General features: G+C 43.6%; 1 protein-coding gene across 4 annotated transcripts in view; it reads right to left on the bottom strand.

The window, feature by feature from the left end:
- Positions 1–27252, bottom strand: part of ccdc169 (coiled-coil domain containing 169) — a 105023-nt gene that overhangs the window by 18038 nt on the left and 59733 nt on the right. For 2 of the 4 annotated variants that reach the window (XM_068032812.1, XM_068032814.1), the window contains one exon: positions 25489–25542. The exons of the other annotated variants lie outside the window; for them this stretch is intronic. In XM_068032812.1, coding sequence (XP_067888913.1) covers positions 25489–25542 — 54 coding nt within the window. The remainder of the gene's footprint in view (positions 1–25488; positions 25543–27252) is intronic. 4 annotated transcript variants of the gene reach the window in all.

Here is a 27252-nt window from a genome sequence, read left to right as displayed (position 1 = left end):
TTTTGCACTGACGTGCTGGGCTCCCCATCATTGAGGATGGGGATGTTCCCTCCTCCGGTTAGTTGTTTAACTGTCCATCACCTTACACAGCTGGATACGGCAGGACTGCAGAGCTTTGATCTGATTCGTTGGTTGTGGGATCGCTTAGCTCTGTTGCATGCTGCTTTCACTGTTTAGCATGCATGTAGTCCTGTGTTGTAGCTTCACCAGGTTGGCATCTCATTTTTAGGTATGCTCCTGGCATGCTCTGCTGCACTCCTCATTGAAACAGGGTTGATCTTTGGCTTGATTCAGAATGCAAAGCCATAAGTTGATAAGAGCCCAAGCTCAAGGGCTTCAAAGTATGTGCAGGGGGACTGCTGGAGTTTAACCAGCTGATACCACAAAACTTAACAGCATATATCACAGGTAAGTTCCCTGCTGCTTGTCCACCCAATGTTACATTTACAGGCTATCTGAAGCGGAATTACAGGAGGTCAACCTCCAGTGAATGGTGTATGGCAGAGCTGACTTGCTCACGTTTGTTATGGAGGGTTCACTTGGCCCCAAACTTTCATTGCCAATTATGTCACCTTGGAACCAACTCAATGGCAAAAAGGCTTTTTTTTAATTCATTCATGAGACATGGGCGTCACAGGGAAGGACAGAATTTATTGTCCATCCCTAATTGCCCTTGGGAAGGTGGTGGTGAGCCACCTTCTTCAATACAACTGTGCGACTTGCTAGGCCATTTCAGAGGGCAGTTAAGAATCAATCACATTGCTGTGGGTTTGGAGTCACATATTATTACAGACAAATAGGAAATGATAGAAGTGGTTTCCCTTTTCACCTCTCAGGAACAGGCTAGAGGCAGGGGGGGGGGGGCCCATAAAATTGAGTGGGAGGTGGAGGGTGCCGTTCCCATCGTCTTCATGCCCCCATGCAATTTTACGAACAACGGCAGCAGTGACAAACGGCTCGCCTGCCCCAGGCCAATTAAGGCCCTTAAGCGGCCATTAAAACCTGGCGGCCTCCTTTCCGGCTGGGGGGGCCCACCTGATCAGGCACCATGTGCCCCACAGAGGCCCCCCCATATGGCACAAGCCACCCCCACTACAGCACAATACCCCCCCTCCCCGCAACTTACCCCACCTTGCCTTGCCAGGGCCCAGCTGATCGTCCCCATCAAGGTCCCACACACTTACCTTAATTCCGGGGTCTCCTCCATTGCTGCTCCACTCGCGGCGTGCAGTCCCAACAGTGGCCACCGCTCCTAATGGTGCTGCTGGACTGAAGAGCTGCAGGCCAATGGGACTTCCTGCCTCAGAGGAATGAAAGTCCCACCCAAGGCCAATTAAGGGCCTGGAGCACAAGAATGATGGCGTGGCTTCCAGGCTCAGCAGAGGCAGGCTCGCCACCGACTTTTTTGGTTGGTGGGTGGGGTCTCCAGCCCAATATAAAATTCTGGCGAGTGTTTATATTAGAATTGTGTTTTAATCCTTGAGCGTTTTAATGGCCAATAAACAGACAAATGACAGGTTTTCTCGTAGGTTTAAAGAAAGATTAGTGTTTATTAAACAAAACCCTAAAATTCGCAACTTCACCCACACACATACACACACCACGCACAAACACACACTGCACCCACACAAGAGAAAATAGAAGTCAAAAGATAGCATGCATTTAGGTGTGGTGTTTTAAAAAAGAGTTTGTTGTGAAACCTTGTTTGTTTTCCTGGGAGGAAAATTTAAACAATGTAGGCCTGTCATTCCTTTGTTACTGGTTCACTGGAGTCAAGCTTTGGGGAGTTTCAGGTGGATGGGTGCTTGGCTGCAGACTTCGATGATGAAGATCCTGTTTCAATCTCTCAGATGGGGAGTTTTCAAAGGTCACCTTTTCGTCTCTGCCTCTAGGTAGTTTTCAAGGATGATATTCAGCAGGGTCATCTTCTTGGCTGGAATAAATCTCTTTTAGCCTCCTGGCTGTTGGCTTTTGTCTCTGATTTAGCTTTCTACACAGAAAAATCTTTTCAGAAAAGAAAGCTTTATTAGGCTTGGTTTCTGTCAGGTGACCAAAGTTGCTCTCTCCTGGTGTTTTCAGACAACGTCTCAGAATGTGTGGCCACTGTTAGACAATGGTGTTTGAAAGTTGTTCATCTTGATAAACTGGTGTTTGGTCACAACTACGAGGGTCGGGAGACACTAGGGTCTGAATTTTCTTTTCCCGCTGAAAATGGTGGCCTGCACGCATAGGCCGCACGCCACCATGCCACCGCAATCTAGTGCGCAGTGGCTCATTTAAGTATGCACGGCGGGCCGCCCCTCCCCAAATCATGTGGTGGGGGCAGACTCAGCGACGCCGTAAATGGTGTCGGCTGCCTCTGCGCAGGGGCTGGCGCCATTTTTAAGGGGCTGCTAGACCTGCCACATGATCTGCAGAGTTGAACCCTGTAACCCCACCAACTACACCGCAAATAAATTCTCACCCCGTTTTTCCCCACAAAATACTTATATTGCAGAGTTTCCCTCTCCCCCCGCACCCAAATACTTAAATTGCCGAGTTGACTTTCCCTCCACTCCAACTGCACAAAGTGCAGAGGTCACCCCTTCCCCCTGCTACACCACAAATGCAGAGTTGACCCCGCCCCTCCACTCCATTAAGAATCCAAAGGTCCCCCTTTCCTTACCTTGGTGGCACCAGCTTTCCCTGGACAGGAAAGTGAAGGCATGTGAGTGCCACTGTCGCATGGAAGATCCCGAACAGCGAGTAAGATCACGGGAAATGTATGTAAATGTATTCATGAGGTTTATTTAAATATTTAAAGTCGGGTCCCGTTGTTGAGTGGCGGGGTGAGGGGCCGCCACGGAGCCTTGCCACTGCTGGGAAGATCCACACTACAGCAGATTGGCAACAGGCGCCAACGTCAAAAACAACTCACAGCGTCACTTGGCAGCTTCATGTGCTGCACTTGTGGCAGAACGTCCCTCTCAAGGACTGACCGTCACAGCCATCAGCAAAGGTGCACCAAGAGAAGACACCCCACCTAAATGGATTGTTTGCTGCATGTCCATCATCTTTCGTAGATGGAAGGATGCCAACCAGCATTCCAGCTTTATTTAATTAGTTGAATTTCAATTCCCCATGCTGAGAATTGAACTCATCTTTCGATCATGGGTCCAGGCCTCTAATTTGCTAGTCCAGTAACATAAGTACTATGTTACAGTACACCATAAGCTTACCATCTGCTTGCCATCCTAACAAGGGGAAGAACAGGTAGCAGGGACTCCTCAGGGCTAACATAAATATACAAGAACACAGCTATTCACTGCCATTGTCTTTGTGACCACATCTTGGATACAAACTATAGTCTATCGAATGGCAACATTTGTTTGACTCTGTGCAACCTACTCATGCTGGATATTGAACGCTACATCTGAGTACATTTTCTCATACCTAGCCTTCCGGTAATGCCTTCCAGCTGCTGTTATTCCATGTTTCAGACTATTCTCATCTTGCTGTGCATAAATTGGTTGCTATGTTTCCTACATTACATCAGTAACTACACTTCAAAAGTACTTCATTGGCTGTAAAGCACATTGGGATGTCATCCAGTTGTGAAAGATGCTATATAAATGCAAGTCTTTCTTTCTTTTGCTTTATATCAGACATCCACCTTCAGCACAGTAGAGCTATGCAGAGCAACTTACAACATGCCCGCCATCTTGATATTAGGCACACTCACATCTAATACCATATATCATGCTTATTTGGTGACCAGTTTTACATTTGGTTCTACCAAAGAAATGTGCCTACCATGGGGCTCACTCTCTCTTCACTACTCAGTGACGGGTGAGTGTAAGCTGGAGCCCTTCCTCTCAGTGAACATTTCCTCTTTTTGCCACAAATCCTCCTCTGAGTTCTATTCTGGATTTCACATGTGCCATAGGCCTAGGACAGTGCTGATAACACATTAGCCACTAGTCACCATTCACAGGTGGCTAATTCTGAATCCTGATGTGCATAATTGCATTCCTGGTCAGTAAATAAAAATGAACAGTCGACACCATTGTTAGGCATGTGATCTCAATAGTCATGATTTGTACAGTGTCTGCATTTATATTTTAACCTTTCTGTACATTTGTTAGTTAAACTGTTAGGTGAAAAGCAGAATGTGCAAGTGTTTTTTGATCATTTTGAGTGCTTTACTTCCTTGGTTACTGAATGACGGTAGATGTTTGTTAAGTAAATTATTTGTCAGTATATACGTGTACAGTATGTGATGGAGTTTTCGTGTGTAGACTGTGTTCTATACAGCTGACCTATTGATTGGACTTTTAGATGATATGACTTTAGTTTCAAAGCTTGTGTTTTTTTTTCTGAGACAGTCATTTACTGGAAATGAAACCAAAAGCTCCAGAGAGTTCTGAAAAGACAATTCTGGTCCTAACTATCTTGAAATACATAGTCTTACAATCAGAGGTGTGACCAGAGACATGTAACTGGAGCTCAGGTTTCAGTTTTGAAGAATACTGTGCTGTGGGTGGAAGTAAAAACAGCTAGCTGTTGTTTTAAAGAGAAAAGCTGGGAGCTACAGGTTGTTGTGCTTACAGAGACACTGTTTGAAATTGTAACAGGCTGTGAGGACTGACTGCAAAACAGCAAGTTGAAGAAGTTGTTTTGGCTGCAAGCAGAACAGCCTGGACTCTGAGAACTGACCATTGGTGAATACGACTTATGGCAGCTGTCTTCGGTGACTTAAAGAGTTATCAGTGGAACCACGGCATCAGGACGTTGTGGGCGAGGCCGAGGTTGTTCGAGAGGTGACAAGACTGAACCATTAAAGGGAAGACTGCATCACTCGCTATTGAGAAGACATCATTACTTTTGTGTCTGTATCCTGGAGGACAGGACTTGGAAAACTACTAGAGGAAGTTCCTAATTTTGATGTACTTTGGAATTTTTTGGCGCATCTTGCTGATTGGACAGGCGTTTTCCAATAATACTATTGCATATGGCTAAAATGCTGCCATCGTAATCACACCTGTGGCTAGTCAGTATTTCTACTAGACAACACTGGTCAAAGAATTCTGAATACTTAAGAAGAACTGTTTAGAACTAGTCTAATATTTAATAAGCTTAAACTAAGCTGGAACTTTACAGTTATTGAACTTAATCCAAACCACTCTATTTTTTAAGGTTATCCTCTTTAGGTAATGATTCAAACTTACACACTCCACCTTAAAAATGTAGTGAACAGTGAGTTTGTATTATTACCTAAAAAGGTTGATTGATTTATGATGCTGCTGTTATACATTATTTAATCATCTCAATCTTACAGAATCATATAAAAAGTGTCAGAAACATTGGCTTGGATTTTGCAATAGTAATGATGGCAAACACTATCAGTGTTTGCCATCATTATTCCTCTGAAACTGACAGCAGAATTCTGGAGCCTGCACATGCGCAGTTAAACATGGAAATTAGAAGCTGCTTTCAGTGATTCAACCCTGCTCCATAGGGTGCGCTGTTGAAGTCCCCTGAGATTACAATCAATTAGAAATCACTGAATTGACAATAACTTGCTATTTTACGCAATATATCTCACTGTAAAACCCCTTGAAAAAGGTATAACTTGTTGAATGAGGTGTTACTGGGTTTTAATAGCATACTAGGTTCATAATTACTGATGAAAAACCTTTCTGACCCTGAAAAACTAACTTTATATTTGTGGAATGTCAATTTCTCCATTATGATAAAAGAAAAATATATATTTAAAAAATAAAGTTTGTTTATTATATTTCAGCTTCTCCCTTCATCCCATGTGTATATCACAAACATTTATTTCGCTGTTGGAAAAATTTAATTCAAAGTGAAGGATAATCAGTGCATTTTACTTCCCAGTTTGCTGCCTGCAAGCAATGTGATTGGAGGCTTACCCTGCTTGATGACATCACTGTTGCTGGATGCCTGAAGAGTCACTCGACCTGGCACCAGATTCAAACATCAGAAAAGGGGAAATTCATGCCACAGAGATAGTTAGATTTTAGTGGGAAGCTTTCTTCGAGGTCAGCAACGAGTGCTGTCACTTCACTGCTGATTGTGTAATCAGGGCCATTATAAACAATTCTCAAAGTAGGTACTTTCTTGAATTGCAATGTCCTGAAACCTTTCCATCATTAAACAATGGCTTCTCTTCGACATTTACTTTGGTACCAAGTCATGTTACCTTGCTCAGTTTGCCTGTTCCTAAAATAATTGTTGTTTTCAGCAAAATCTACCTCCTTGTAAAATATCCTGGAAAGGTATACTGGCACTGAATTTGCAAATTAATTCTTATCTGTAATCAGTTGATTGATTCTTAAAGAAATCAAAAAAGAGGGCAAGATTTCATACCTGGTTCCAATTTGCTAAAATTGATGACTTTAAGGTGACCAATCGCTTAACACAGCCTCTTGGAACAGGAACAAGATGACATTTTAGGGCAGAAAATTGCAATTGGCAATCTCTAGATTCATTTGTATTCCGTTCACTGCCTCTGTTTCACTCTCTATGCCTGTTCTTAGTTGCAGCAAATCCAAAGATTTGCCACTCTGTATTATGTCAACCATTTTGCACCAAGAACTTTATAGGAATTCCCATTATTTTCAAAATGAACTTTCTGTTTTGTTGGTCTCCTTTGGGCAGAAAGGAGTTAAAAGAAAGTTAATCTCCTTGTAATTTCAACAATTAAATAGCAATGGGACTGAACTTAATTAGTACCTTTCACATGTGCTAGCATAATAATTAAAGCTACATGCTCCACAGACCTTTAACATCACACATTTTTATCTGTTTAAAAATAATGAATGCGTCAATCACCACCATAGGTTTTAAAAAATGCATTTAAAAAATACTGTTTGAACAGTGAGCACTGATCATAACTTTGTAGAAATTTGCTACCGGTTCAGTCCAATTGTGTTACTAGTTTATCTACAACAAAAATTTCCTTATTTACATATTTTTGTTGTCTGAACTATCTAACTTTTACGCATCAAAATCGTATTTCAGTAAAGGGTTTATGCCTCTATATAAGAATGTGAATGATTAAATTGATTGAAATGACAACCTTCTGTGATTCCAGCTGTGGAAAACAAGCTTTGCCTTTCTTCTTCCTGCCTCTTGTTCCTCTTTTCTTTTCCTTGAGGTTAACAACTCTTGCAAATTGATGTGAATTAACATGTAGAGTTGAACTATTGATTTATGCCTACCATGCAGCAGTTCTATATCAAATATGACCATGTATGGGTAATATAAAATTTCAGGAGGTAGAAGGATCAAAGATATTCATTATTGTCTTTACCATAGGATGCCCATGTCAAGCTGTAAACTACAACCACTAGACCAAATAGAAGTCTCCAGAACACCTGAAAAGGAACAAACGTGTAAATTGCATTGAAATATGAAGTGTCCCGCTGGAAAATATCCTTGTAAATGTTGCAGAATAGACTTGGACAGCTACTCCATAAAATTGCCCCATGATAGTTTTACATATATGTGGATTGAGATGGAGAGCAAAAGAGATGGCATAATTTAAGCCATCTGTAATGGTATCAGCCTCACCTGTAATGGTAGCATTCTCACCTCTCAGTAGCTTGTGGGTTTAAGTCCCACTCCAGGGACTTGAGCACAAAATCTAAGTGACACTCCGTAGGTGCCAGCTTTCAGGTGAGATGTTAAACTGAGGCTCTCTCAGCTCCGAGCAAAAGATGCCACAACACAACTTCAAAGATGTGCAAAGGGTTTCTGTCCGGTCTCCTGGCCAATAATTATCTCCCAACTAACTCCACTAACAACAGTTTATCCGATCCTTATTACATTGCTTTTAGTGGGATCTTGCTGTGTGCAATTTAGCTGATGCATTTCCTGCATTACAACAGTGTTACAACCAGGTGAGAAAGGGGTCTAGGGGTTCCCTCTCAAACTTTGCCTTGTTTAACCATAACAGGGTTTAATTTTTAAAACACTGTGTTTTTAGCTTCCCCTCAATGAATCCTTGAACACTGCTTTCCAATTGCAAGGCAAAGAAATCAAATCAGATAGGTTTTCTTAGATTTAAACAAGAAAGGTGGAAGTTTATTAGCCTTAAACTCTAATTCGGTTAACGACCACGAATACCCGACGCGACCACGCTAGCATGCATACGCGATAAGCACACAAGCAGATAGAGACAGCAAAAGTAGAAAGAATAAAGGCTACAAATTTGAGGCAATAGCTGGGTTGTAATTACAGTCCTTTGAGTTCAATCTGGAGTCCTTGGTTGCCGGTAAGTCTTGCTGTTCATTGGGACGCAGTGCACGCTTTAACTTGTTTCGATGTAGGAGTCTTTTCTCTCTTGAGGTTTAAGTGACTTCAGTGGGTCCGGAGGTTTGTGAGAAAGCGAGGGAGAGCAAGCCAGGAGATAGGCTGTCTTGTTCCAGTTTCAGTTACAATCTGCAGTCTGACTTCAAACTGTCCTGTGTTTAGTTCAAAAAGCCTGGACCAGCCAGTTAGTCATGTGACCAGCTGGCTTAACCACTCCTGCGTTTGTGGATTCCAAAGCTCTCGGTGGGGAGATGTAGTGCTGTCCCCAACCCCGGCAAGATGTGGATCACCATTGCCCAGCCCAATCTCTGTTAATTGAATCAGTGAGCAATTCTTTTGTCTCTCCAAGCACTGTCTTTTAGTATGCAAATTAAAGCCTGGCTCGGGTATAAAATTAAAACCTGACCCAGACCCGACCCGACCACAGCCAACCCAAATGCGACCCGAGCCCTTCTCTTTTCACGCCTGACCCAACCTGACATGAATCTCCTTCATCTGTTCTGGCAGCAGGTTATTCCTGCAGCTGGTATTGTGGGGAATCATGGGTAAGCCTGATCCCGTGACTTCCCTGAAGCAGTATCCAGCCTGACCTGAGTCGAGACCGAATGCTGGACTTGGAATTTCGACCCGATCCAACCCAAACCCGACACATGTAGTTGGGTCTAGACGGGTTCGGGTCGGGTAGCCAGGTTTTAATGCAAATGTCCTCCAGCCAAGTGTCTGGTGATCTCTTGTAGAACAAGCCATTTCTTCACTCCAGCAACAGTTTAAAATTAATGTCCATATGACAAAATTAATATGCCTCATTCTTGGCAGGCGGGGTCTTCATGACACCTCCACACCCAGCAGAATGAAATGCAATTTTTTTCTTAAAGAGCATTTCATTAAAAGGGACTCGAGAGAAGATAAGTACAGGAAAACACACATGCATCTCTCTCATTCAGTCAGAAATCCTAACAGTTGTTACAGCATGTTTTTTCTTGGCAGCAGTGCTGATTTAAACTGCCCTTTTTGACATCCCAATAAACATGTGGTTTTTGGGGCAGTTTTTCAGTTTGCACATTTCCATGACTGCTTAGGGTGTCTTTGTTCTTGTTGAGGTCTGCAGGGGGAGGGTTAGATTTAATTAGCCCCAGGTTGGACTTCTGCTTAGGGGCGGTGACAGTGGACGGTTCCACTTTAAACTCCCTTTCAGTGTTTTGATGAGTCATTTTCACCTTATGGGATGGCTGGTTTCCTGTTTTCCTGACTGTGGAGGAGGATTCTTTGCTAATCTTCCCTTTTTCCTCTGGGACACTTTTGCTTGCAGGTATTTGCGCAGATTCTGCTGCACTCCCCCGTGGCACTTCGACTAGGTGAGACATCTCCCTCACAGTTTCTGTGCCCTCTTGAGGACTTTCTTTGTCTCTGCAAGTTCCTGTAAATGCTGTTAGCCACACTGGTGGGGTGCTTCTAGTGTCTGCATTTAAATAAGAGGATGTGGTTTCTAACTTTTCAAATATTTCGGGGTTGGCTGACTGGACAGTAGGGGTTTCCATTTGGGATTCCTCTCGGACGTCATTTAACATGCCCTCTTGGTCCCTTTTTACCCTTTCTTTTCTAACCTTTTGCCAGACGTATGCCTGCCTGTCCCCTTTGTTCTCGGCAGGGGTCCCTTACAGTTCACCAGCCCTCTGCTGAAGGGTCCTCCAAACTCCAAGACAGGACTTGGGGATGCAGATTTCATGGCAGATTGGGGTTTCCCCTCAACCTGGCACATGTGGCATCTCCTGCAGTACTCCACCACATCTTTGTGGAGTTTTGGCCAGTCAAACTGCTGTCTTATGCGGTCTTTGGTTTTTTGTATACTGACATGTACAGCCACTGTAATCTCATGGACCAATCTTAATATTTCTCTCGGTTACTTCTGCAGCATCAATAACTGCTGAACCACTGTCCGCTCCTTGCTCTCAGGTCTGTGAGGATAACTCCATTTCCTCATCAGTACCTCATTCTTTAAATAGTAGCAATCAGGGACTCCCTCTGCTTCAATTTCAGACTGGGCAGCCTGTGCTAACTCTCTCAATACCGGGTCAGCTCGCTGAGCCTCAGCTAGGGAAGATCTATTTAACTCATTCCCTGGGTCTTCTAACTTTCCAAAGAAAGTCTCAGACAGACAGACCTCATGGTCATCTGCCTACAGTGCCAAATCAGTCTCCTCTGGGGTAGCTGGTTTGATCATGGCCTGACTCACTACACTTGCAGGGAAACTGCAGGGAACCATCTCCTGCCACTGCCCTGTTTCTCTGACGTCCTGCAGTCTTTCTTTCTCTACTGGGGAAGCTACCACCTTCGTCCCCGGCAGATCATTACCTACAAGCAGGTCAATCCAGTCCACAGGCAAAATAGGGACAATCCCAATGGTCACCAGTCCCAAAACTAGGTTGCATTCCAAGTGCATCCAGTGTAAAGGTACAAGCATACACTGCCCTCCAATACCATTCACCACCATTCTGGTGTTCACTGCACTCTCTGGGGGAAAGGTCAAGCCTTTTCCCAGTAAAAGGGATCTAGTGGCACCTGTGTCCCTGAGAATTACTATGGACTTGCTTGCCCCACTTGAGGGGTATGGGTTACTTTCCCTTCAGACACAAGACCCTGATAACCTTCGGGAATCCTATTAAATTTTCCTGCACGCAATCGTATGCTTGCTGGGTCTCACTCTTACTGCAGTTAAAGCCACAGCTTGTTCCGCTGTGCTTTCCATCAGAGTCCCATCTCCTTCACTGAGTGGGTGTGCCCTGATTAACCCTACAAGATTTTCCCTTTAATTTCCAGCAGTCAGCTCTTAATGCCCTGCTTTATTATAATGGAAGCACACAGGTCTCCGGGTCTCACTCCTACTCATAGCACCTTCCTTTTTGGCTGGAGGAGGGCCCCCTGTGTCTCCTGCTTTTCTTTCCCTCCCAGGACTGCTTGGGCTGCAATCACCTTCCCACCATTTTTCCTTTTTGGATTTGTGGGGGTGATTAGGAAAGGTTTTCCCCTGGAAAACCAACTTATAAATGAGAGCAAACTCATCAGCCAGAACTGCTGCCTGATAGGCTCTGTGAACCTTCTGTGCCTCGACGTGTGTTTTTATGGAGAGTGGGAGATAGTTTTTAAGTTCTTCCAGCAAAATTACTTCTCTGAGAATTTCATAGCTGAGCTGCACTTTAAGAGCCTTCAGCCACTGGTCAAAAGCCAGCTGCTTATTTCTCTCAAACTCCAGGTAAGTTTGATCAGCTTGCTTCGTGAGGATTCTAAACTTCTGGCGATAGGCTTCTGGTACTAACTCATATGCCCCGAGGATAGCATTTTTTGTCAGTTCATAATTGGATGAACTCTCATCTGGCAACATGGAATAAACCTCATGGGCTTTTTCGGTTAGCTTGCTTTGTAGCAAGAGAGTCCAAGCCTCAGCTGGCCACTTAAACTGCCTTGCCAGTTTTTCAAAAGACACAAAAAACGCTTCCACGTCTCCCTCATTGAATTTTGGGATCAGTTGGGAGAGTTTTAACAATTCTGTACCCAGCCCAGAATTACGCTCCTCCATATTGGCCATGCTTTCACTGGGGTTACTCTGTCGCTCCCTAGTTAACTCAAGTCACCTTAGCTCTCTCTCTTTGCATTCCTTCTGGAAGGCTCTTTCTTTCACTCTCCCCTCGGCTCTTCCTTTCACTCTCCCCGCTCTCTCTTTTTCTTCACGTTCCTTCTGGAAAATTCTTTCTTTCTCTCTCTCCTGTCTCTCTCTTTCTCTTTCCCTGTTTTCTAATTCATGTTTCCTCTGTTCTAATTGTATCTTTGCTAGCAATACCCTGTCGGAGTCTATTTCTAACCCTGTTTCTGCTTCTTCAGATTCAAGAGAAAAATGGTTGGCCACTAGTCTTAGGAGTTCAGACTTTGAGCCTTGCCACGTACAGTGATCCCACACTGTTCAGCCATTTTCCTCAACTCCTCCATAGACAGTGCTTTTAACTTATCCCAAGTTACTTCACCCTGGCTTGGGGAACTACTAGCTTCAGTCGCAGACATGTTAGTATTCTAGCACACACAATCACAAGAAAACCTGTACTGAAATCTTTTCTCTTTTTTGATTGGTATCAATTTGGCTTCCCGCTTCCAATTTCCTCATTTGTCTGTGGGTCAAATTCAGAAAGCTAGCCTCCAAATTTCTATTGTGACAAGTGAGAAAGGGGTCTAGGGGTTCCCTCTCAGTCTTTGCCTGGTTAACCGTAACAGGGTTTAATTTTAAAAACACCATGTTTTTAGTACCCCCCTCAGTGAATCCTTGTTCACTGCTTTCCAACTGTGAGGCAAAGAAATCAAATAAGACAGGTTTTCTTAGATTTAAACAAGAAAGGTGGAAACTTATTAACCTTAAACTCTAATTCGGTCAATGACTACGAGTAGGCGACGTGACCATGCTAGCATGCATACGCGATAAACACACATGCAAACAGAGACAGAAAAAATAGAAAGAAAAAAGGGGGAAAGTTTGAAGCAATAGCTGGGTTGTAATTACAGTCTTCTAAGTTCAATGTGGGGTCTTTGGTTGCCGGTAAGTCTTGCTGTTCGTTGGGGCCCAGTGCACGCTTTAACTTGTTTCAATGTAGGAGTCTTTTCTCTCTTGAGGTTTAAGTGACTTCAGTGGGTCCGGAGGTTTGTGAGAAAGTGAGAGAGAGCAAGCCAGGAGAGAGGCTGTCTTGTTCCAGGTTCAGTTACAATCTGCAGTCTGACTCCAAACTGTCCTGTGTCTAGTTCAAAAAGCCTGGACCAGCCGATTAGTCATGTGACCAGCTGACTTTACCACTCCTGCGTTTGTGGATTCCAAAGCTCTCGGTGGGGGCGGGTGTAGTGCTGTCTCTCACCCCGACAAGATGTGGATCACCATTGCCCAACCCAATCTCTGTTAATTGAATCAGTGAGCAATTATTTTTTCTCTCCAAGCACTGTCTTTTAGTATGCAAATATCCTCCAGCCAAGTGTCTGGTGATCTCTTGTACAACAAGTCATTTCTTCACTCCAGCAACAGTTTAAAATTAATGTTCATATGACAAAATTAATATGCCTCATTCTTGGCAGGTGGGGTCTTCAAGACAACAGCGACTAAACTTCTAAAGTACTTTATTGGCTGTGAAGCACATGCTGAGGTTCTGAAAGCCGTAAGCCTTTTTTTTTTCTCAGTCAAGCATGAGTAAGTCAGAAGCACAGAGCAGCAAAAAAGAAAAGCATTAAAAGCACAAGGCTAGAGTTTCCGCTTGAGGCGCAATTGGTAATTCTAGTACAAGTTGCATCCGTTTCACAAAGTCATTTGTTTTCCTGAGTTTCTCCTCAAATGTCATTTGAATATCACTGAATGCAAAATCCTTCATGAACCAGCGCAATCAGGCAATGTTTCAAAACGTAATTTTAAAAAAAAACTGCTTAAAAATATTCCTTGATATATTTAAAGTTTGATTAATACGCTGAAAATGGGTTTATCACAAAAAATAAGCATTTTAAATCACAGTGTCAATCTAAAAATGACATAAAAAATATACAAAACTACTTTATAATTAGATTGGGATACAGTAGTCAGTGTTTTTAGTAAATTTAAAAAATAAATTTATTCAAAGCCATTCAAAACGTATCTATTCAGTTTCCTAACACCCAAAAGTTCCATTTTCATTTTTGGAGCCTCCTCAAAGACCTGCAATTGAATGCAATTGGCAGAAACTCACAATGGTGATTAATTCACCTTGGAGTGTGCCAGTTTTGTGGGCAGGCCTGCTTCTAGCACAATGTTTTTAAAACTAGCGCAAAAGATCACGGAATCTCTAGTTGCGCTGAACCCAATTTGTGCTTAAAGTTCTGTGACCTTTTGCGTCAGTTACTCCGATATCAGGGGAATTGCGCCGAAAATACCTACGCAATCAAACAGAAACTCCAAGTGAGTCTTTAACTGGAGCTATTTTCTCATATGGACGGCCACCGGCCGTCCATGTCTCCGTTATAAAGACGTCTGCAAACGCGACATGAAATCGTGTGACATTGATCACAAGTCGTGGGAGTCAGTTGCCAGCATTCGCCAGAGCTGGCGGGCAGCCATAAAGACAGGGCTAAATTGTGGCGAGTCGAAGAGACTTAGTAGTTGGCAGGAAAAAAGACAGAGGCGCAAGGGGAGAGCCAACTGTGCAACAGCCCCAACAAACAAATTTCTCTGCAGCACCTGTGGAAGAGCCTGTTACTCCAGAATTGGCCTTTATAGCCACTCCAGGCGCTGCTTCACAAATCACTGACCACCTCCAGGCGCGTATCCATTGTCTCTCGAGATAAGGAGGCCCAAAAGAAAGAAAGAAAAGAAAAAGAATTTTCTCATATCAATATGCAAATTATATTTTTTAATTAATCTATTTTGATTTATTCTCTCAAAATTGGAGAGAAAACTGGAAAAAGATGATCAAAGGCTTAGCCAGAGAGGAGGAGACAGATGGAAAGTTACAGAGGCTATACACACGAATGAAGCTGAATGGAAATTCAATAGATGGGACAGAGGAGGGAATGATGAATTATGCACCAACCATGCAGCAGAAAGAAGGAAAAGTTAGTGATAAAAGTGAGGAAGGACAAATACATAGAAATAATATAATAAAAGCATGAAAGAAAATTACCATTTTGAATGATTTTGAGACGGTCGACAGTTTGGTGAATATGTAATAAAAATTATCAGTAAAGGAATGAATGGGGAAGTATGGCTTTTTTCCACACATAGGACCATTTGAACATGGAATGCTTTACAATAAGTGCCTTTATGTCATTTAAGAAGGAACTAGATAAGTAGTTTAAAATAAAGAATATAAAAGGATATAGAAAAAGGGCAAGAAAATGGAATTTGAACAGATAGCTTTACTTAAACATCAGCTGAATTGCCTCCTTTAATATCATCATTTGTATAGTGCTTTAGAAAAAAAGAGGTAGAAAAGTAAAATAGTGATAATAGATTGAAGACACAATTTTGCACGTTGGGAATTTTGCGATGTTCCTGTATTATGAACCTCCTTGACTTTTTCGAAGAAATGATATCCCTCAAGTGAAATGTAGAAATCAATAAGATGTAGTGTACCGAAATTTCCAAAAGGCATTTGACAAAATTTCATTCAGCAAGTTATCTGTTATGATTAAATTTGTAGGGATTCAGTGTAAATCTTGGAAATGGGTAAGAAATTAGCTCAAAGGCTAAAAATAACAGATAATTGTTAGAGGGTGAGGAAAGTCCTAAGAACAGACCCCAAAGATCAGTTAAATTCATACCATTTTAACTTATATCAGTGAGTTGGATTCAGAAACTAATGCAAATTGGTCAAATTTATAGATGATTCCTATCTACAACCACTAGTTTCAGATGGGGCAGCTAAAAGACATTACAAGATTAGCTGAACAAAATACATAAGTATGCAGATCAATGGCAGGTGAAATTTAAAGTGGACCACTGTAAACAACTGCACATACTTAAAACTGAACTTGAGAGAGTAACACTTGGATTCAAACTAATAAAAGGCAAATTTAGGACAGGTTTTAGGAAGTTCTTCTTTACTCAAAGGGAATGGAGTTCTGGATAGATTAGTGACAATAAGAATCCTGGAATCATTTAAGGAACAACTGGATGGCACAATGCGAGTATCTTTCTGGAAGGATGACCTAAGGTGGGTTAAATGGCTTTCCGTATCCCTAAATACCGTATAATTTTGTGACTGGAGCTGCAGCCAACTGTTAAGCAGACAAGCTGGTGAAGGAGGGTTGGCTTCGCTGAATTTTATGAGGCCAGCTGCTACTCCTAAATTTAATAGATTTTCTTTGCAAAAAAACTAAGAACAGGGCTCCTGACCACCAGAAGGATTTGCTGAAGTGGTGGCAGGTGGTTTGCGGAGGCAGCTCTTAAACGACTGTTAAGTGCCATTAAAGGGGAAATTGGTCAGCTGAACAAACCTTTTTCTGGTAAGAATAATGTTGACAAAAAGGAATGTGAGAAAAACAACACCTTAAAAGTCCTTTTGCAGAAGGTACAGCAAAATAGGGCAGCTTTACTGAGAGAGGTGGCCAATCTTAAGCCTTTTGTAAAACTTTGGGGGAGAATGTAGAGAGAGTAAATCAAGTCTCATAGGTCCACTTAAGCTGGGAACAAAATGAGGAGGAAGTTTTGAGTATCAAAACATTCCTGACTTGTGCCTTATAGATTGTGGACATGCTTTGGGGAGTCAGGAGGTGAGTTACCTGCCTTTGAGTACATTATTTTATTATTGGGGCGTAATTTGCATGGGCCAAACAATTGTAAACTGCAACAATCCCAGGCAGGTAACATGCAAAGCACAGAGACAACCTTTCCTTTCTTCTGCATACTCTTTTGTTGCAGAGAAGCTAAAGTACACACCTTTCATAGGCCACGCAAATAGCTTGCTTGCATTGTTCCACAAAAACAATGAAAGGTGTGCTCCAAAATAGCAATGCCATCAGAAACATTCTGCACTACAATGCATCCACACAAGGAGAACTGTGCACTGGTCACAGGAGTGGCTGCTTGGTCCTTTGGATACTGTGCGTTTGCTTCCAGGAGTAGGCTATTCAGAACTATCCTCTGAGCAAACCCGATGAGCAGAGTAAGGCTACCTGCTAGTGTCCTTACTCCTTTCTGAACCCCCATGTTCCTCTCCACAAAGCTTCTCTACCTTTAACCTTTGCGGCACTGTTCCCTTTCTTCCAGCAGCAAGTAATGAGTGGCCAGTATCAGTCCCATCTTTTAGTCAAGTAAGTAACTCTCTGAGCCAACAGAATGGTTGAAATCCAAGAAATACAAAACAAAATCCCAATACAGCAAAAAATTCTTTACAGAAAAGCTCCTTCAACTTTTCAAATAGATACAAATGATCTGAGTACTTGTAGGTGAGTGCCCCTTTAATTTTTTTTTTATTATTCGTTCATGGGATATGGGTATTGCTGGCTAGGCCAGCATTTATTGCCCATCCCTAATTGCCCTTGAGAAGGTGGTGATGAGCTGCCTTCTTGAACCGCTGCAGTACATGTGGGGTAGGTACACCCACAGTGCTGTTAGGAAGGGAGTTCCAGGATTTTGACCCAGTGACAGTGAAGGAATGGCGATATAGTTCCAAGTCAGGATGGTGTGTGACTTGGAGGGGAACCTGCGGGTGATGGTGTTCCCATGAAACTGCTGCCCTTGTCCTTCGAGGTGGTAGAGGTTGCAAGTTTGGAAGGTGCTATCGAAGGAGCCTTGGTGTTTTGCTGCAGTGCATCTTGTAGATGGTACACACTACTGCCACTGTGCGTCAGTGGTGAAGGGAGTGAGTGTTTGTGGATGGGCTGCCAATCAAGCAGGCTGCTTTGTCCTAGATGGTATCGAACTTCTTGAGTGTTGTTGGAGCTGCACCCATCCAGACAAGTGGAGAGTATTCCATTACACTCCTGAATTGTGCCTTGTAGATGGTGGACATGCTTTGGGGAGTCAGGAGGTGAATTACTCACTGCAGGATTCCTAGCCTCTGACCTGCTCTTAGAGCCACGGTATTTATATGGCTACTCCAGTTCAGTTTCTGGTCAATGGTAACCCCTAGGATGTTGATAGTGGGAGATTCAGCAATCGTATTGCGATTAAATGTCAAGGGGAGATGGTTAGATTCTCGCGTGTTGGAGATGGTCATTGCCTGGCACTTGTGTGGTGCAAATGTTACTTGCCACTTATCAGCCCAAGCCTGAATATTGTCCAGGTCTTGCTGCATTTCTACATGGACTGCTTCAGTAACTGAGGAGTCGCGAATGGTGCTGAACATTGTGCAATCATCAGCGAATATCCCCACTTCTGACCTTAAGATTAAAGGAAGGTCATTGATGAAGCAGTTGAAAATGGTTGGGCCTACGACACTGCCCTGAGGAACTCCTGCAGTGATATCCTGGAGCTGAGATGTTTGACCTCCAACAACCACAACCATCTTCCTTTGTGCTAGGTACGACTCCAACCAGTGTAGAGTTTTCACCCTGATTCCCACTGACTCCTGTTTTGCTAGGGCTCCTTGATGCCATACTTGGTCAAATGCTGCCTTGCTGTCAAGGGCAGTCACGCTCACCTCACCTCATTGCTAAATAGTCTGCAGAAAATAGTTTTTAATATGAAAGTAGTCGGGCACGTTTGGTCAGAAACTGAATATACTTCAACATCTGTGGTTTTCAGAGGGAAGAGTTCAAAGCACATAAGAGCAGTTAAAATTCCTAGTGATGCCAGCAAATAGGTATTGCTTAAAAGCGAAGAGATCAATAACTGACTTTGGAAGTACCACATACATATTTCAAGACTGTAGGAACAGATCACAGTTTGCAGTACCTGACTCAAGTATAAAAACATTAACAACAGTACACATTCAAACTGTAATTGCATTAAGTCATAGAGGTTTTACAGCACAGAAGGAGCCACTTAGCCCATTGAGTCCATGCCAGCTCTCTGTCGAGAAATCCGGTCAGTCCCATTCCCCTGCTCTATCCCCGTAGCCCTGCAAGTTTATTTCCCTCAAGTGCCCATCCAATTTCCTTTTGAAATTTGAAATCATTTATCGTCTCACAAAAAAAGCAGTGCTCCTAGTACTGAACCTTGGGGAACACCACCGTTTACCATTCTCCAGTCTGAAAAACAACCATTTACCATGACCCAACAACACAAAACAACACTGTGAATGCTGGAAACCCGAAAGGTCATCGACCTGCAACATTAACTCTGCTTTTCTCTCCACAGATGCGACCTGACCTGCTGAGTATTTCCAGCATTTTCTGTTTTTGTTTCAGATTTACCACAACTCACTTTTTTCCAAAGCCAATTTTTTATCCAAGCTGACACTGACTCTCCTATTCCATGAGCCTCAATATTGTTAACCAGCCTTTTATGTGGCACTTTGTCAAACATCCAGTCCTTTCCCTTCATCAACCTTCTCTGTCACTTCATCAAAAAATTCAATTAGATTAGTTAAGCATGATCTGGCTGTTAGAAATCCGTGCTGGTTCTCCTTAACTAACTCAAACTTCTCCAAGTGCCAGAAGATTTTTTTCCCTGATTATTGTTTCTAAAACCTTATCACCTCTGATGTTAAACTGACCAGACTGCAGTTACTAGGAATGTCCTTACATCCTTTCTTGAACATTTGCCACTCTCCAATCCTCTGGCACTTCCCCCGTCTCTAAGGAAGATTGGAAGATTATGGCAAGCCCTTCTGTTATCTCCATTCCCACTTCCCTAAGCAACCTGGGATGTAAACCATCAGGACCAGGAAATTTATCCACCCTAAGCATAGACAGCCTTTCCAAGATATCCTATCAATTTTCTCCCCAACCATTACCTCTACCAATACTACTTCGACTGATTATTTTGTCAGCATCCTCTTCTTTAGTGAACACCAATACAAAGGAATAATTAAGTATTCTAGACTTGCCCTGTGCCTCTAAGCATATATCACTGTTTTTATCCCTAATAGGCACCACTCCACCTCTTACTTCCCACTTAATATTTACATGCTGGTAGACGATTTTTGGGTTCCTTTTTATGTTAACTGCCATTCTATTCTTGTATTCTCTCTTTGCAAGTCTTAGTTATCTCTTCACTTCCCTTTTCAATTTATTGCTTTTGGCCTGGTTCTCGCTTGAAGAAATCGCCTGACATGCATCATACACCCTCTTTTTTTGTATCATCATAATCTCTATCTCGCTTGCCATCCAAGGAGCCCTGGCTTTGGTTCCCTTTACTTACATCCTTGTAGGAATGTGCCCAGTCATACCTGAAACATCTCCTCCTTAGAACATAGAACATAGAACAGTACAGCACAGTACAGGCCCTTCGGCCCACGATGTTGTGCCGAACCTTAAACCTACTCTAAGATCAAACTAACTACCTACCCTTCATTCTACTATCATCCATGTACCTATCCAAGAGTCGCTTAAATGCCTCTAATGTATCTGCTTCTACTACCACCGCTGGCAGCGCATTCCACGCACCCACCGCTCTCTGTGTAAAGAACCTACCTCTGACATCTCCCCGAAACCTTCCTCCAATCACCTTAAAATTATGCCCCCTGGTGATAGCACTTTCCACCCTGGGAAAAAGTCTCTTGCTATCCACTCTATCTATGCCTCTCATCATCTTGTACCTCTCTATCAAGTCACCTCTCATCCTTCTTCGCTCCAATGAGAAAAGCCCCAGCTCCCTCAATCTTTCTTCGTAGGACATGCCCTCCAGTCCAGGCAGCATCCTGGTAAATCTCCTCTGCGGCCTCTCTAAAGCTTCCACATCCTTCCTATAATGAGGCGACCAGAACTGAACACAATATTCCAAGTGTGGTCGAACCAGGGCCTTATAGAACTGCAGCATAACCTCGCGGCTCTTAAACTCAATCCCCCTGTTAATGAAAGCCAACACACCATACGCCTTCTTAACAACCCTATCAACTTGTGTGGCAACTTTGAGCGATCTATGGACATGGACCCCAAGATCCCTCTGTTCCTCCACACTACTAAGAATCCTGTCTTTAAGCCTGTATTTCGCATTCAAATTTGACCTTCCAAAATGAATCACTTCACACTTTTCCAGGTTGAACTCCATCTGCCACCTCTCAGCCCAGCTCTGCATCCTGTCAATGTCCCGTTGCAACCTACAACAGCCTTCCACACTATCCACAACTCCAGCAACCTTCGTGTCATCGGCAAACTTGCCAACCCAGCCTTCCACTTCCTCATCCAAGTCATTTATAAAAATCACAAAGAGCAGAGGTCCCAGAACAGATCCCTGCGGAACACCACTGGTCACCGAGCTCCAGGCTGAATACTTTCCATCTACTACCACCCTCTGTCTTCTATGGGCCAGCCAATTCTGTATCCAGACAGCCAACTTTCCCTGAATCCCATGGCTCCTTACTTTCTGAATGAGCCTAGCATGGGGAACCTTATCAAACGCCTTGCTAAAATCCATATACACCACATCCACTGCTCTTCCTTCATCAACGTGTTTTGTCACATCTTCAAAGAATTCAATAAGGCTTGTGAGGCATGACGTGCCCCTCACAAAGCCATGCTGACTGTCTCTAATCAAACCATGCTTTTCCAAATAATCATAAATCCTGTCTCTCAGAATCCTCTCCAATAGTTTGCCCACTACCGACGTAAGACTGACTGGTCTATAATTCCCAGGGTTATCCCTATTCCCTTTCTTGAACAAGGGAACAACATTTGCCACCCTCCAATCATCCGGCACTACTCCAGTGGACAGTGAAGACGCAAAGATCATCGCCAAAGGCGCAGCAATCTCTTCCCTCGCTTCCCGTAATATCCTTGGGTATATCCCGTCTGGCCCCGGGGACTTATCTGTCCTCATATCATTCAAAATTTCCAACACATCCTCCCTCTTAACCTCAACCTGTTCGAGCATATCAGCCTGTTCCACGCTGTCCTCACAAATGACCAGGTCCCTCTCACTAGTGAATACTGAAGCAAAGTATTCATTTAGGACCTCCCCTACCTCCTCCGACTCCAGGCACAAGTTCCCTCCACTATCCCTGATCGGCCCTACCCTCACTCTGGCCATCCTCTTGTTCCTCACATAAGTGTAGAATGCCTTGGGATTTTCCTTAATCCTACCTGTCAAGACTTTTTCATGTCCCCTTCTAGCTCTCCTAAGTCCATTCTTCAGTTCTTTCCTGGCTACCTTGTAACCCTCTAGAGCCCTGTCTGATCCTTGCTTCCTCAACCTTAAGTAAGCTTCCTTTTTCCTCTTGACTAGCTGTTCCACATCTCTTGTCATCCAAGGTTCCTTCACCCTACCATCCCTTCCCTGCCTCATCGGGACAAACCTATCCAGCAGTCGCAGCAAGTGCTCCCTAAACAACCTCCACATTTCTGTTGTGCATTTCCCTGAGAACATCTGTTCCCAATTTATGCTCCCCAGTTCCTGCCTAATAGCATTGTAATTCCCCCTCCCCCAATTAAATATTTTCCCATCCCGTCTGCTCCTGTCCCTCTCCATGACTATAGTAAAGGTCAGGGAGTTGTGATCACTATCACCGAAATGCTCTCCCACCGATAGATCTGCCACCTGGCCTGGTTCGTTGCCAAGCACCAAGTCCAACATAGTCTCCCCTCTAGTCGGCCTATCTACATATTGAGTCAGGAAACCTTCCTGGACACACCTGACAAAAACTGCTCCATCCAAACTATTTGCACTAAGGAGGTTCCGATCAATATTAGGGAAGTTGAAGTCACCCATGACAACAACCCTGTTACTTCTGCACCTTTCCAAAATCTGCCTCCCAATCTGTTCCTCCATGTCTCTGTTGCTATTGGGGGGGTCTATAGAAAATTCCCAACAAAGTGACTGCTCCTTTCCTGTTTCTGACTTCCACCCATAATGACTCAGTAGACAAACCCTCCTCGACGACCTCCCTTTCTGCAGCTGTGATACTATCCCTGATTAGCAATGCCACTCCCCCACCTCTTTTACCTCCCTCCCTATTCCTTTTGAAACATCTAAACCCCTGTCTGTGATGTCCTTTACCCTGGCACCAGGGAGGCAACACACCATGTAGGACTCACGATGACAGTTACAGAAATGCTTGTCTGTCCCCCGAACTATGGAATCTCCTATAACAATTGCATTTCTATATTTTACTGTTCCCTTCTGTGCAGTCCCCTTGCCCATTGGTGCCATGGTCTGAACTGCACTTCTTCAAGGTGTCGTCACTCCCAGCAATCTCCAAAGCTGAGTACCAGTTTGAGAGTGGCACACACCCCAAAGACTCCTGCACCTCTTGCTCTTCCTACGACTACCCATCTACGGAATTCTCATTGCCTGTGAGGTGACCACCTCCTGAAACGTACGATCCAGGAAATTTTCATCCTCCCTGATGCTCTGCAGTGCCTCCAGCTGCCCCTCAAGTTTAGAAATCACAATGTCGAGTTCAAGCAGCCGGAAAGACTTCCTACACATGTGACCCCTCTAGCCACATCAAGAATCCTGAAGTTTTCATAGCATAATTGTTTCTTTAGTGTGTCCTACTATATTTATGGTAAGTTGGAACATTTTAAATCCAAAAGTTATTTGACTTTTAGACTATATAGTATTTTTCAACTTGCAGTACAATGGACACGGAACACAAAAGTCCGCGTGTATCAAGCCTGTGTCCTCAGTACCTTGCTCTACGGCAGTGAGGCCTGGACAACGTATGTCAGCCAAGAGCAACGTCTCAATTCATTCCATCTTCGCTGCCTCCGGAGAATCCTTGGCATCAGGTGGCAGGACCGTATCTCCAACACAGATGTCCTCGAGACGGCCAACATCCCCAGCTTATGCACCCTACTGAGTCAGCGGCGCTTGAGATGGCTTGGCCATGTGAGCCGCATGGAAGATGGCAGGATCCCCAAAGACACATTGTACAGCGAGCTCGCCACTGGTATCAGACCCACCGGCCGTCCATGTCTCCGCTTTAAAGACGTCTGCAAACGCGACATGAAGTCCTGTGACACTGATCACAAGTCGTGGGAGTCAGTTGCCAGAGCTGGCGGGCAGCCATAAAGGCGGGGCTAAAGTGTGGCGAGTCGAAGAGACTTCGCAGTTGGTAGGAAAAAAGACAGAAGGGCAAGGGGAGAGCCAACTGCAAAACAGCCCTGACAACCATTTTTATATGCAGCACCTGTGGAAGAGTCTGTCACTCTAGAATTGGCCTTTTTCGCCACTCCAGGCGCTGCTCCACAAACCACTGACCACCTGCAGACGCTTACCCATTGTCTCCCGAGTCAAGGAGGCCAAAAAAGAAAAAAAAGTACAATGGTCTAGATGACAAATTATAAAATGGAAAGGGCCTTAACATCACAATGTCTTTCAAAAATTAAATAGTTGCAAAAACTATGATTAAAATAACATTGTTCTGTTGAAATCAGTCCACTTATGATTTGTCAAATCTTTGCTTTAACACCTTGGGATTTTATCTAGGCGACAAGGGTCTCAGCCATCAGCTAAAGTGCCAGTGAGAGCTCTGCGACGCCTCCTTTGGAGAAGGCCATCGCATTACATGCCAATTCGGCATTTTAGTGTACAGTGGCGGGCCTTCCTCGGGATTAAGGACCCCGGCGCCTGAAGTTCCACCTGTTGAGAGCTGCTGGCCAATCAGAGCTCTTTAACTGAGCAGAGCCACCTCAGAGGTGGTGGCTGCTGCCAGTACTGGACTCTCTGGAGACCTATGCCACAAGTGCGTCAGGGCAGGAGGACTCACCAGAGGCGCTAGACCTAGGCCACAGGTGAGTCAGGGCAGGAGGGGTTTTGCAGGTTGGGGGTCTTGGGGGAGGCGGTTGTAGGGGGGTCAGCAGCAAGGGCAGGGAGGTGACTCTCAGCTGGCACCCCCCTTTCCAATGCCATATCTCTCAATCAGGCATTAAATGCCTTTTAGCGCAGGACCCCTCCCCCCCACGCCTGGAGCCAGCAAGCAACCCGCACGGGTTTGCTTGGTCTTCTCCCCGGGTGGCAACAGGCCTGCCCACCGCTGGGCTGATATCGGCTGAGGTAGAATAAGGCCCTGAATTGGGCATTAATTGCCCACTTAAAAGCCTAAATTAGCAGTGAGGCAGGAAGGCTGTCCATGAGCCTTGCCGCCCCGAACATAATTTAGGTGGAGGCAGGAAGGTGGCAGAGCTCCCCCCCACCCCCTCCATCCTGATTATATGCTCTCACCACCTCCAAACCTGCTGTGCGGGAGAGCATAAAATTCCCCCCAGAGAGCTGACTTATATGAGTTATTATTAAGCAGCCAAAGTTCCATTAGCAGGAGATAGTCATAAATGAAAGGAAATTTAAAGTGTATCCTAATGGAGTTCCATCATACCGCTGAGCTCATAAATCCATCCATCAATATTTTTTTTTAAATCGATGCAATAAACCAGAAAAAGACAAACAGATGTTAATGTGGATCAGAATTTTCTGCAACAGTTTTGAGTCCTAATGATGATTTTCTTGGGTGATATTTTTAACAAGGTTGTAAATTAGTTTACAAAGTCATTAAAACTAATGCCAAGGAAGATAATGAAATTTCTTGTTAAGTAACTCCATGGTTCCAATTTGTCCAACAAACGTAATAAACTTACTTGTGCAATTTCCGTCAGATATGTGCGACGTTCATCGTTGGCTTTATGGTAAGCCTGGAGAAAAATGTTGTTCAACAAAAATGACAATTAGCTAACTGATTTAATTACATAATGAGAATTGATGTTACTTTAGGTTAGTGTTGTCCAACAGAAATTGCTGACTAGCTATAGGTGTGGCTATAGCGACACTGTTTTAGCCAAATCCACTAATTTTGTTGGAAAGTGCCTTACACTCACATGATACAGGTACTTCACATATGTATACTTAATAAACAACATCTATCATTCAGTAACCAAGGAGGTAAGCACTCAAAAAGATCATTAAATAATTGCACACTCTGCTTACTATTCAACCAACAAAAAGGTTAAAGTGCACGTGCAAACAGGACACAAATAGCAGTATTGAGATCTTATACTCAACAATGGTGTCTATTACTCATTATTTCTTTACTAATCAGAAATGCAATTAGCTACAACTGGTTTCCCAATTGGCTATTTGTAGCTTGTGGCTAACATTGGTCAACACTGCTTTAGCTCAATAGTAACTGCTCATCATAGAAAAGCTTGTTTTAATATCCAATATTTTGTAACTTATCAGAAATGGTCCCCTAGAAATAAGTTGCTTGTCATTTAGAATAATGTATACTGTTACGAGGATTTCAATGTTTTTGAATTAAAACTTGGGATTCTATAGTTTTAAAAACTGAAAAGGATTTCAGTGGACATTGAGACATCTGGAGATAGCTGAACTTTATGGATGTTTTTGAAAGGAAGTTCAACAAAAGTTGAACTCGTAGACAAGGACTGGAAAGCAGGTAATTTCAAGGAAATGAGAAGGGGGTTTGACCTAAGACTAACCTTTGTTGTGACAAGAGAGAATTTATGATTTGGCATGTGACTTATTTCTGGAAAGTTTTGGTTTCATTTTTGAACTTTGGACAAATGCAGGCAATTAGAATTTAATTTGGACCTGCCAGGAGATCAGAAGAAGAACCAGAAAAGTATTACCTCTCTGTAAAGAATCCTTGCTCTTGAAAAGCAAAAGCTTGCAATTCTGGTTACCACATTACCAGAAGGACGTGGAGGCTTTGGAGAGAGTACAGAAGAGGTTTACCAGGATGTTGCCTGGTCTGGAGGGCATTAGCTATGAGGAGAGGTTGGATAAACTCGGATTGTTTTCACTGGAACGACGGAGGTGGAGGGGCGACATGATAGAGGTTTACAAAGTTATGAGCGGCATGGACAGAGTGGATAGTCAGAAGCTTTTTCCCAGGGTGGAAGAGTCAGTTACTAGGGGACATAGGTTTAAGGTGCGAGGGGCAAAGTTTAGAGGGGATGTGCGAGGCAAGTTCTTTACACAGAGGGTGGTGAGTGCCTGGAACTTGCTGCAGGGGGAGGTGGTGGAAGCAGGTATGATAGCGACGTTTAAGAGGCATCTTGACAAATACATGAATAGGATGGGAATAGAGGGAAGTGCAGAAGGTTTTAGTTTAGGCAGGCATCATCAAGATCGGCGCAGGCTTGGAGGGCCGAATGGCCTGTTCCTGTGCTGTACTGTTCTTTGTTCTTTGTTTGTTCTTGTATGAAGTGGTACTGTTGCCTCCTGCATTTTTGAAGAAACCCTGAATTTGCAGAAATCTTGCATCTTTAAAAAAAGGGCTTTTGCATCGAATGTGAGAACTGACACCTGTTGCTACAACCCTCATGGAAGACCTATGTGAAGCCTTTTACAATTGAATTTCTTTGAACACCTACCCATCACAG

The sequence above is a fragment of the Heterodontus francisci genome, chromosome 6 (assembly GCF_036365525.1).
Source record: "Heterodontus francisci isolate sHetFra1 chromosome 6, sHetFra1.hap1, whole genome shotgun sequence".
NCBI classification, from domain to species: domain Eukaryota; kingdom Metazoa; phylum Chordata; class Chondrichthyes; order Heterodontiformes; family Heterodontidae; genus Heterodontus; species Heterodontus francisci.
This window is presented reverse-complemented; position numbering and strand designations above follow the sequence as displayed.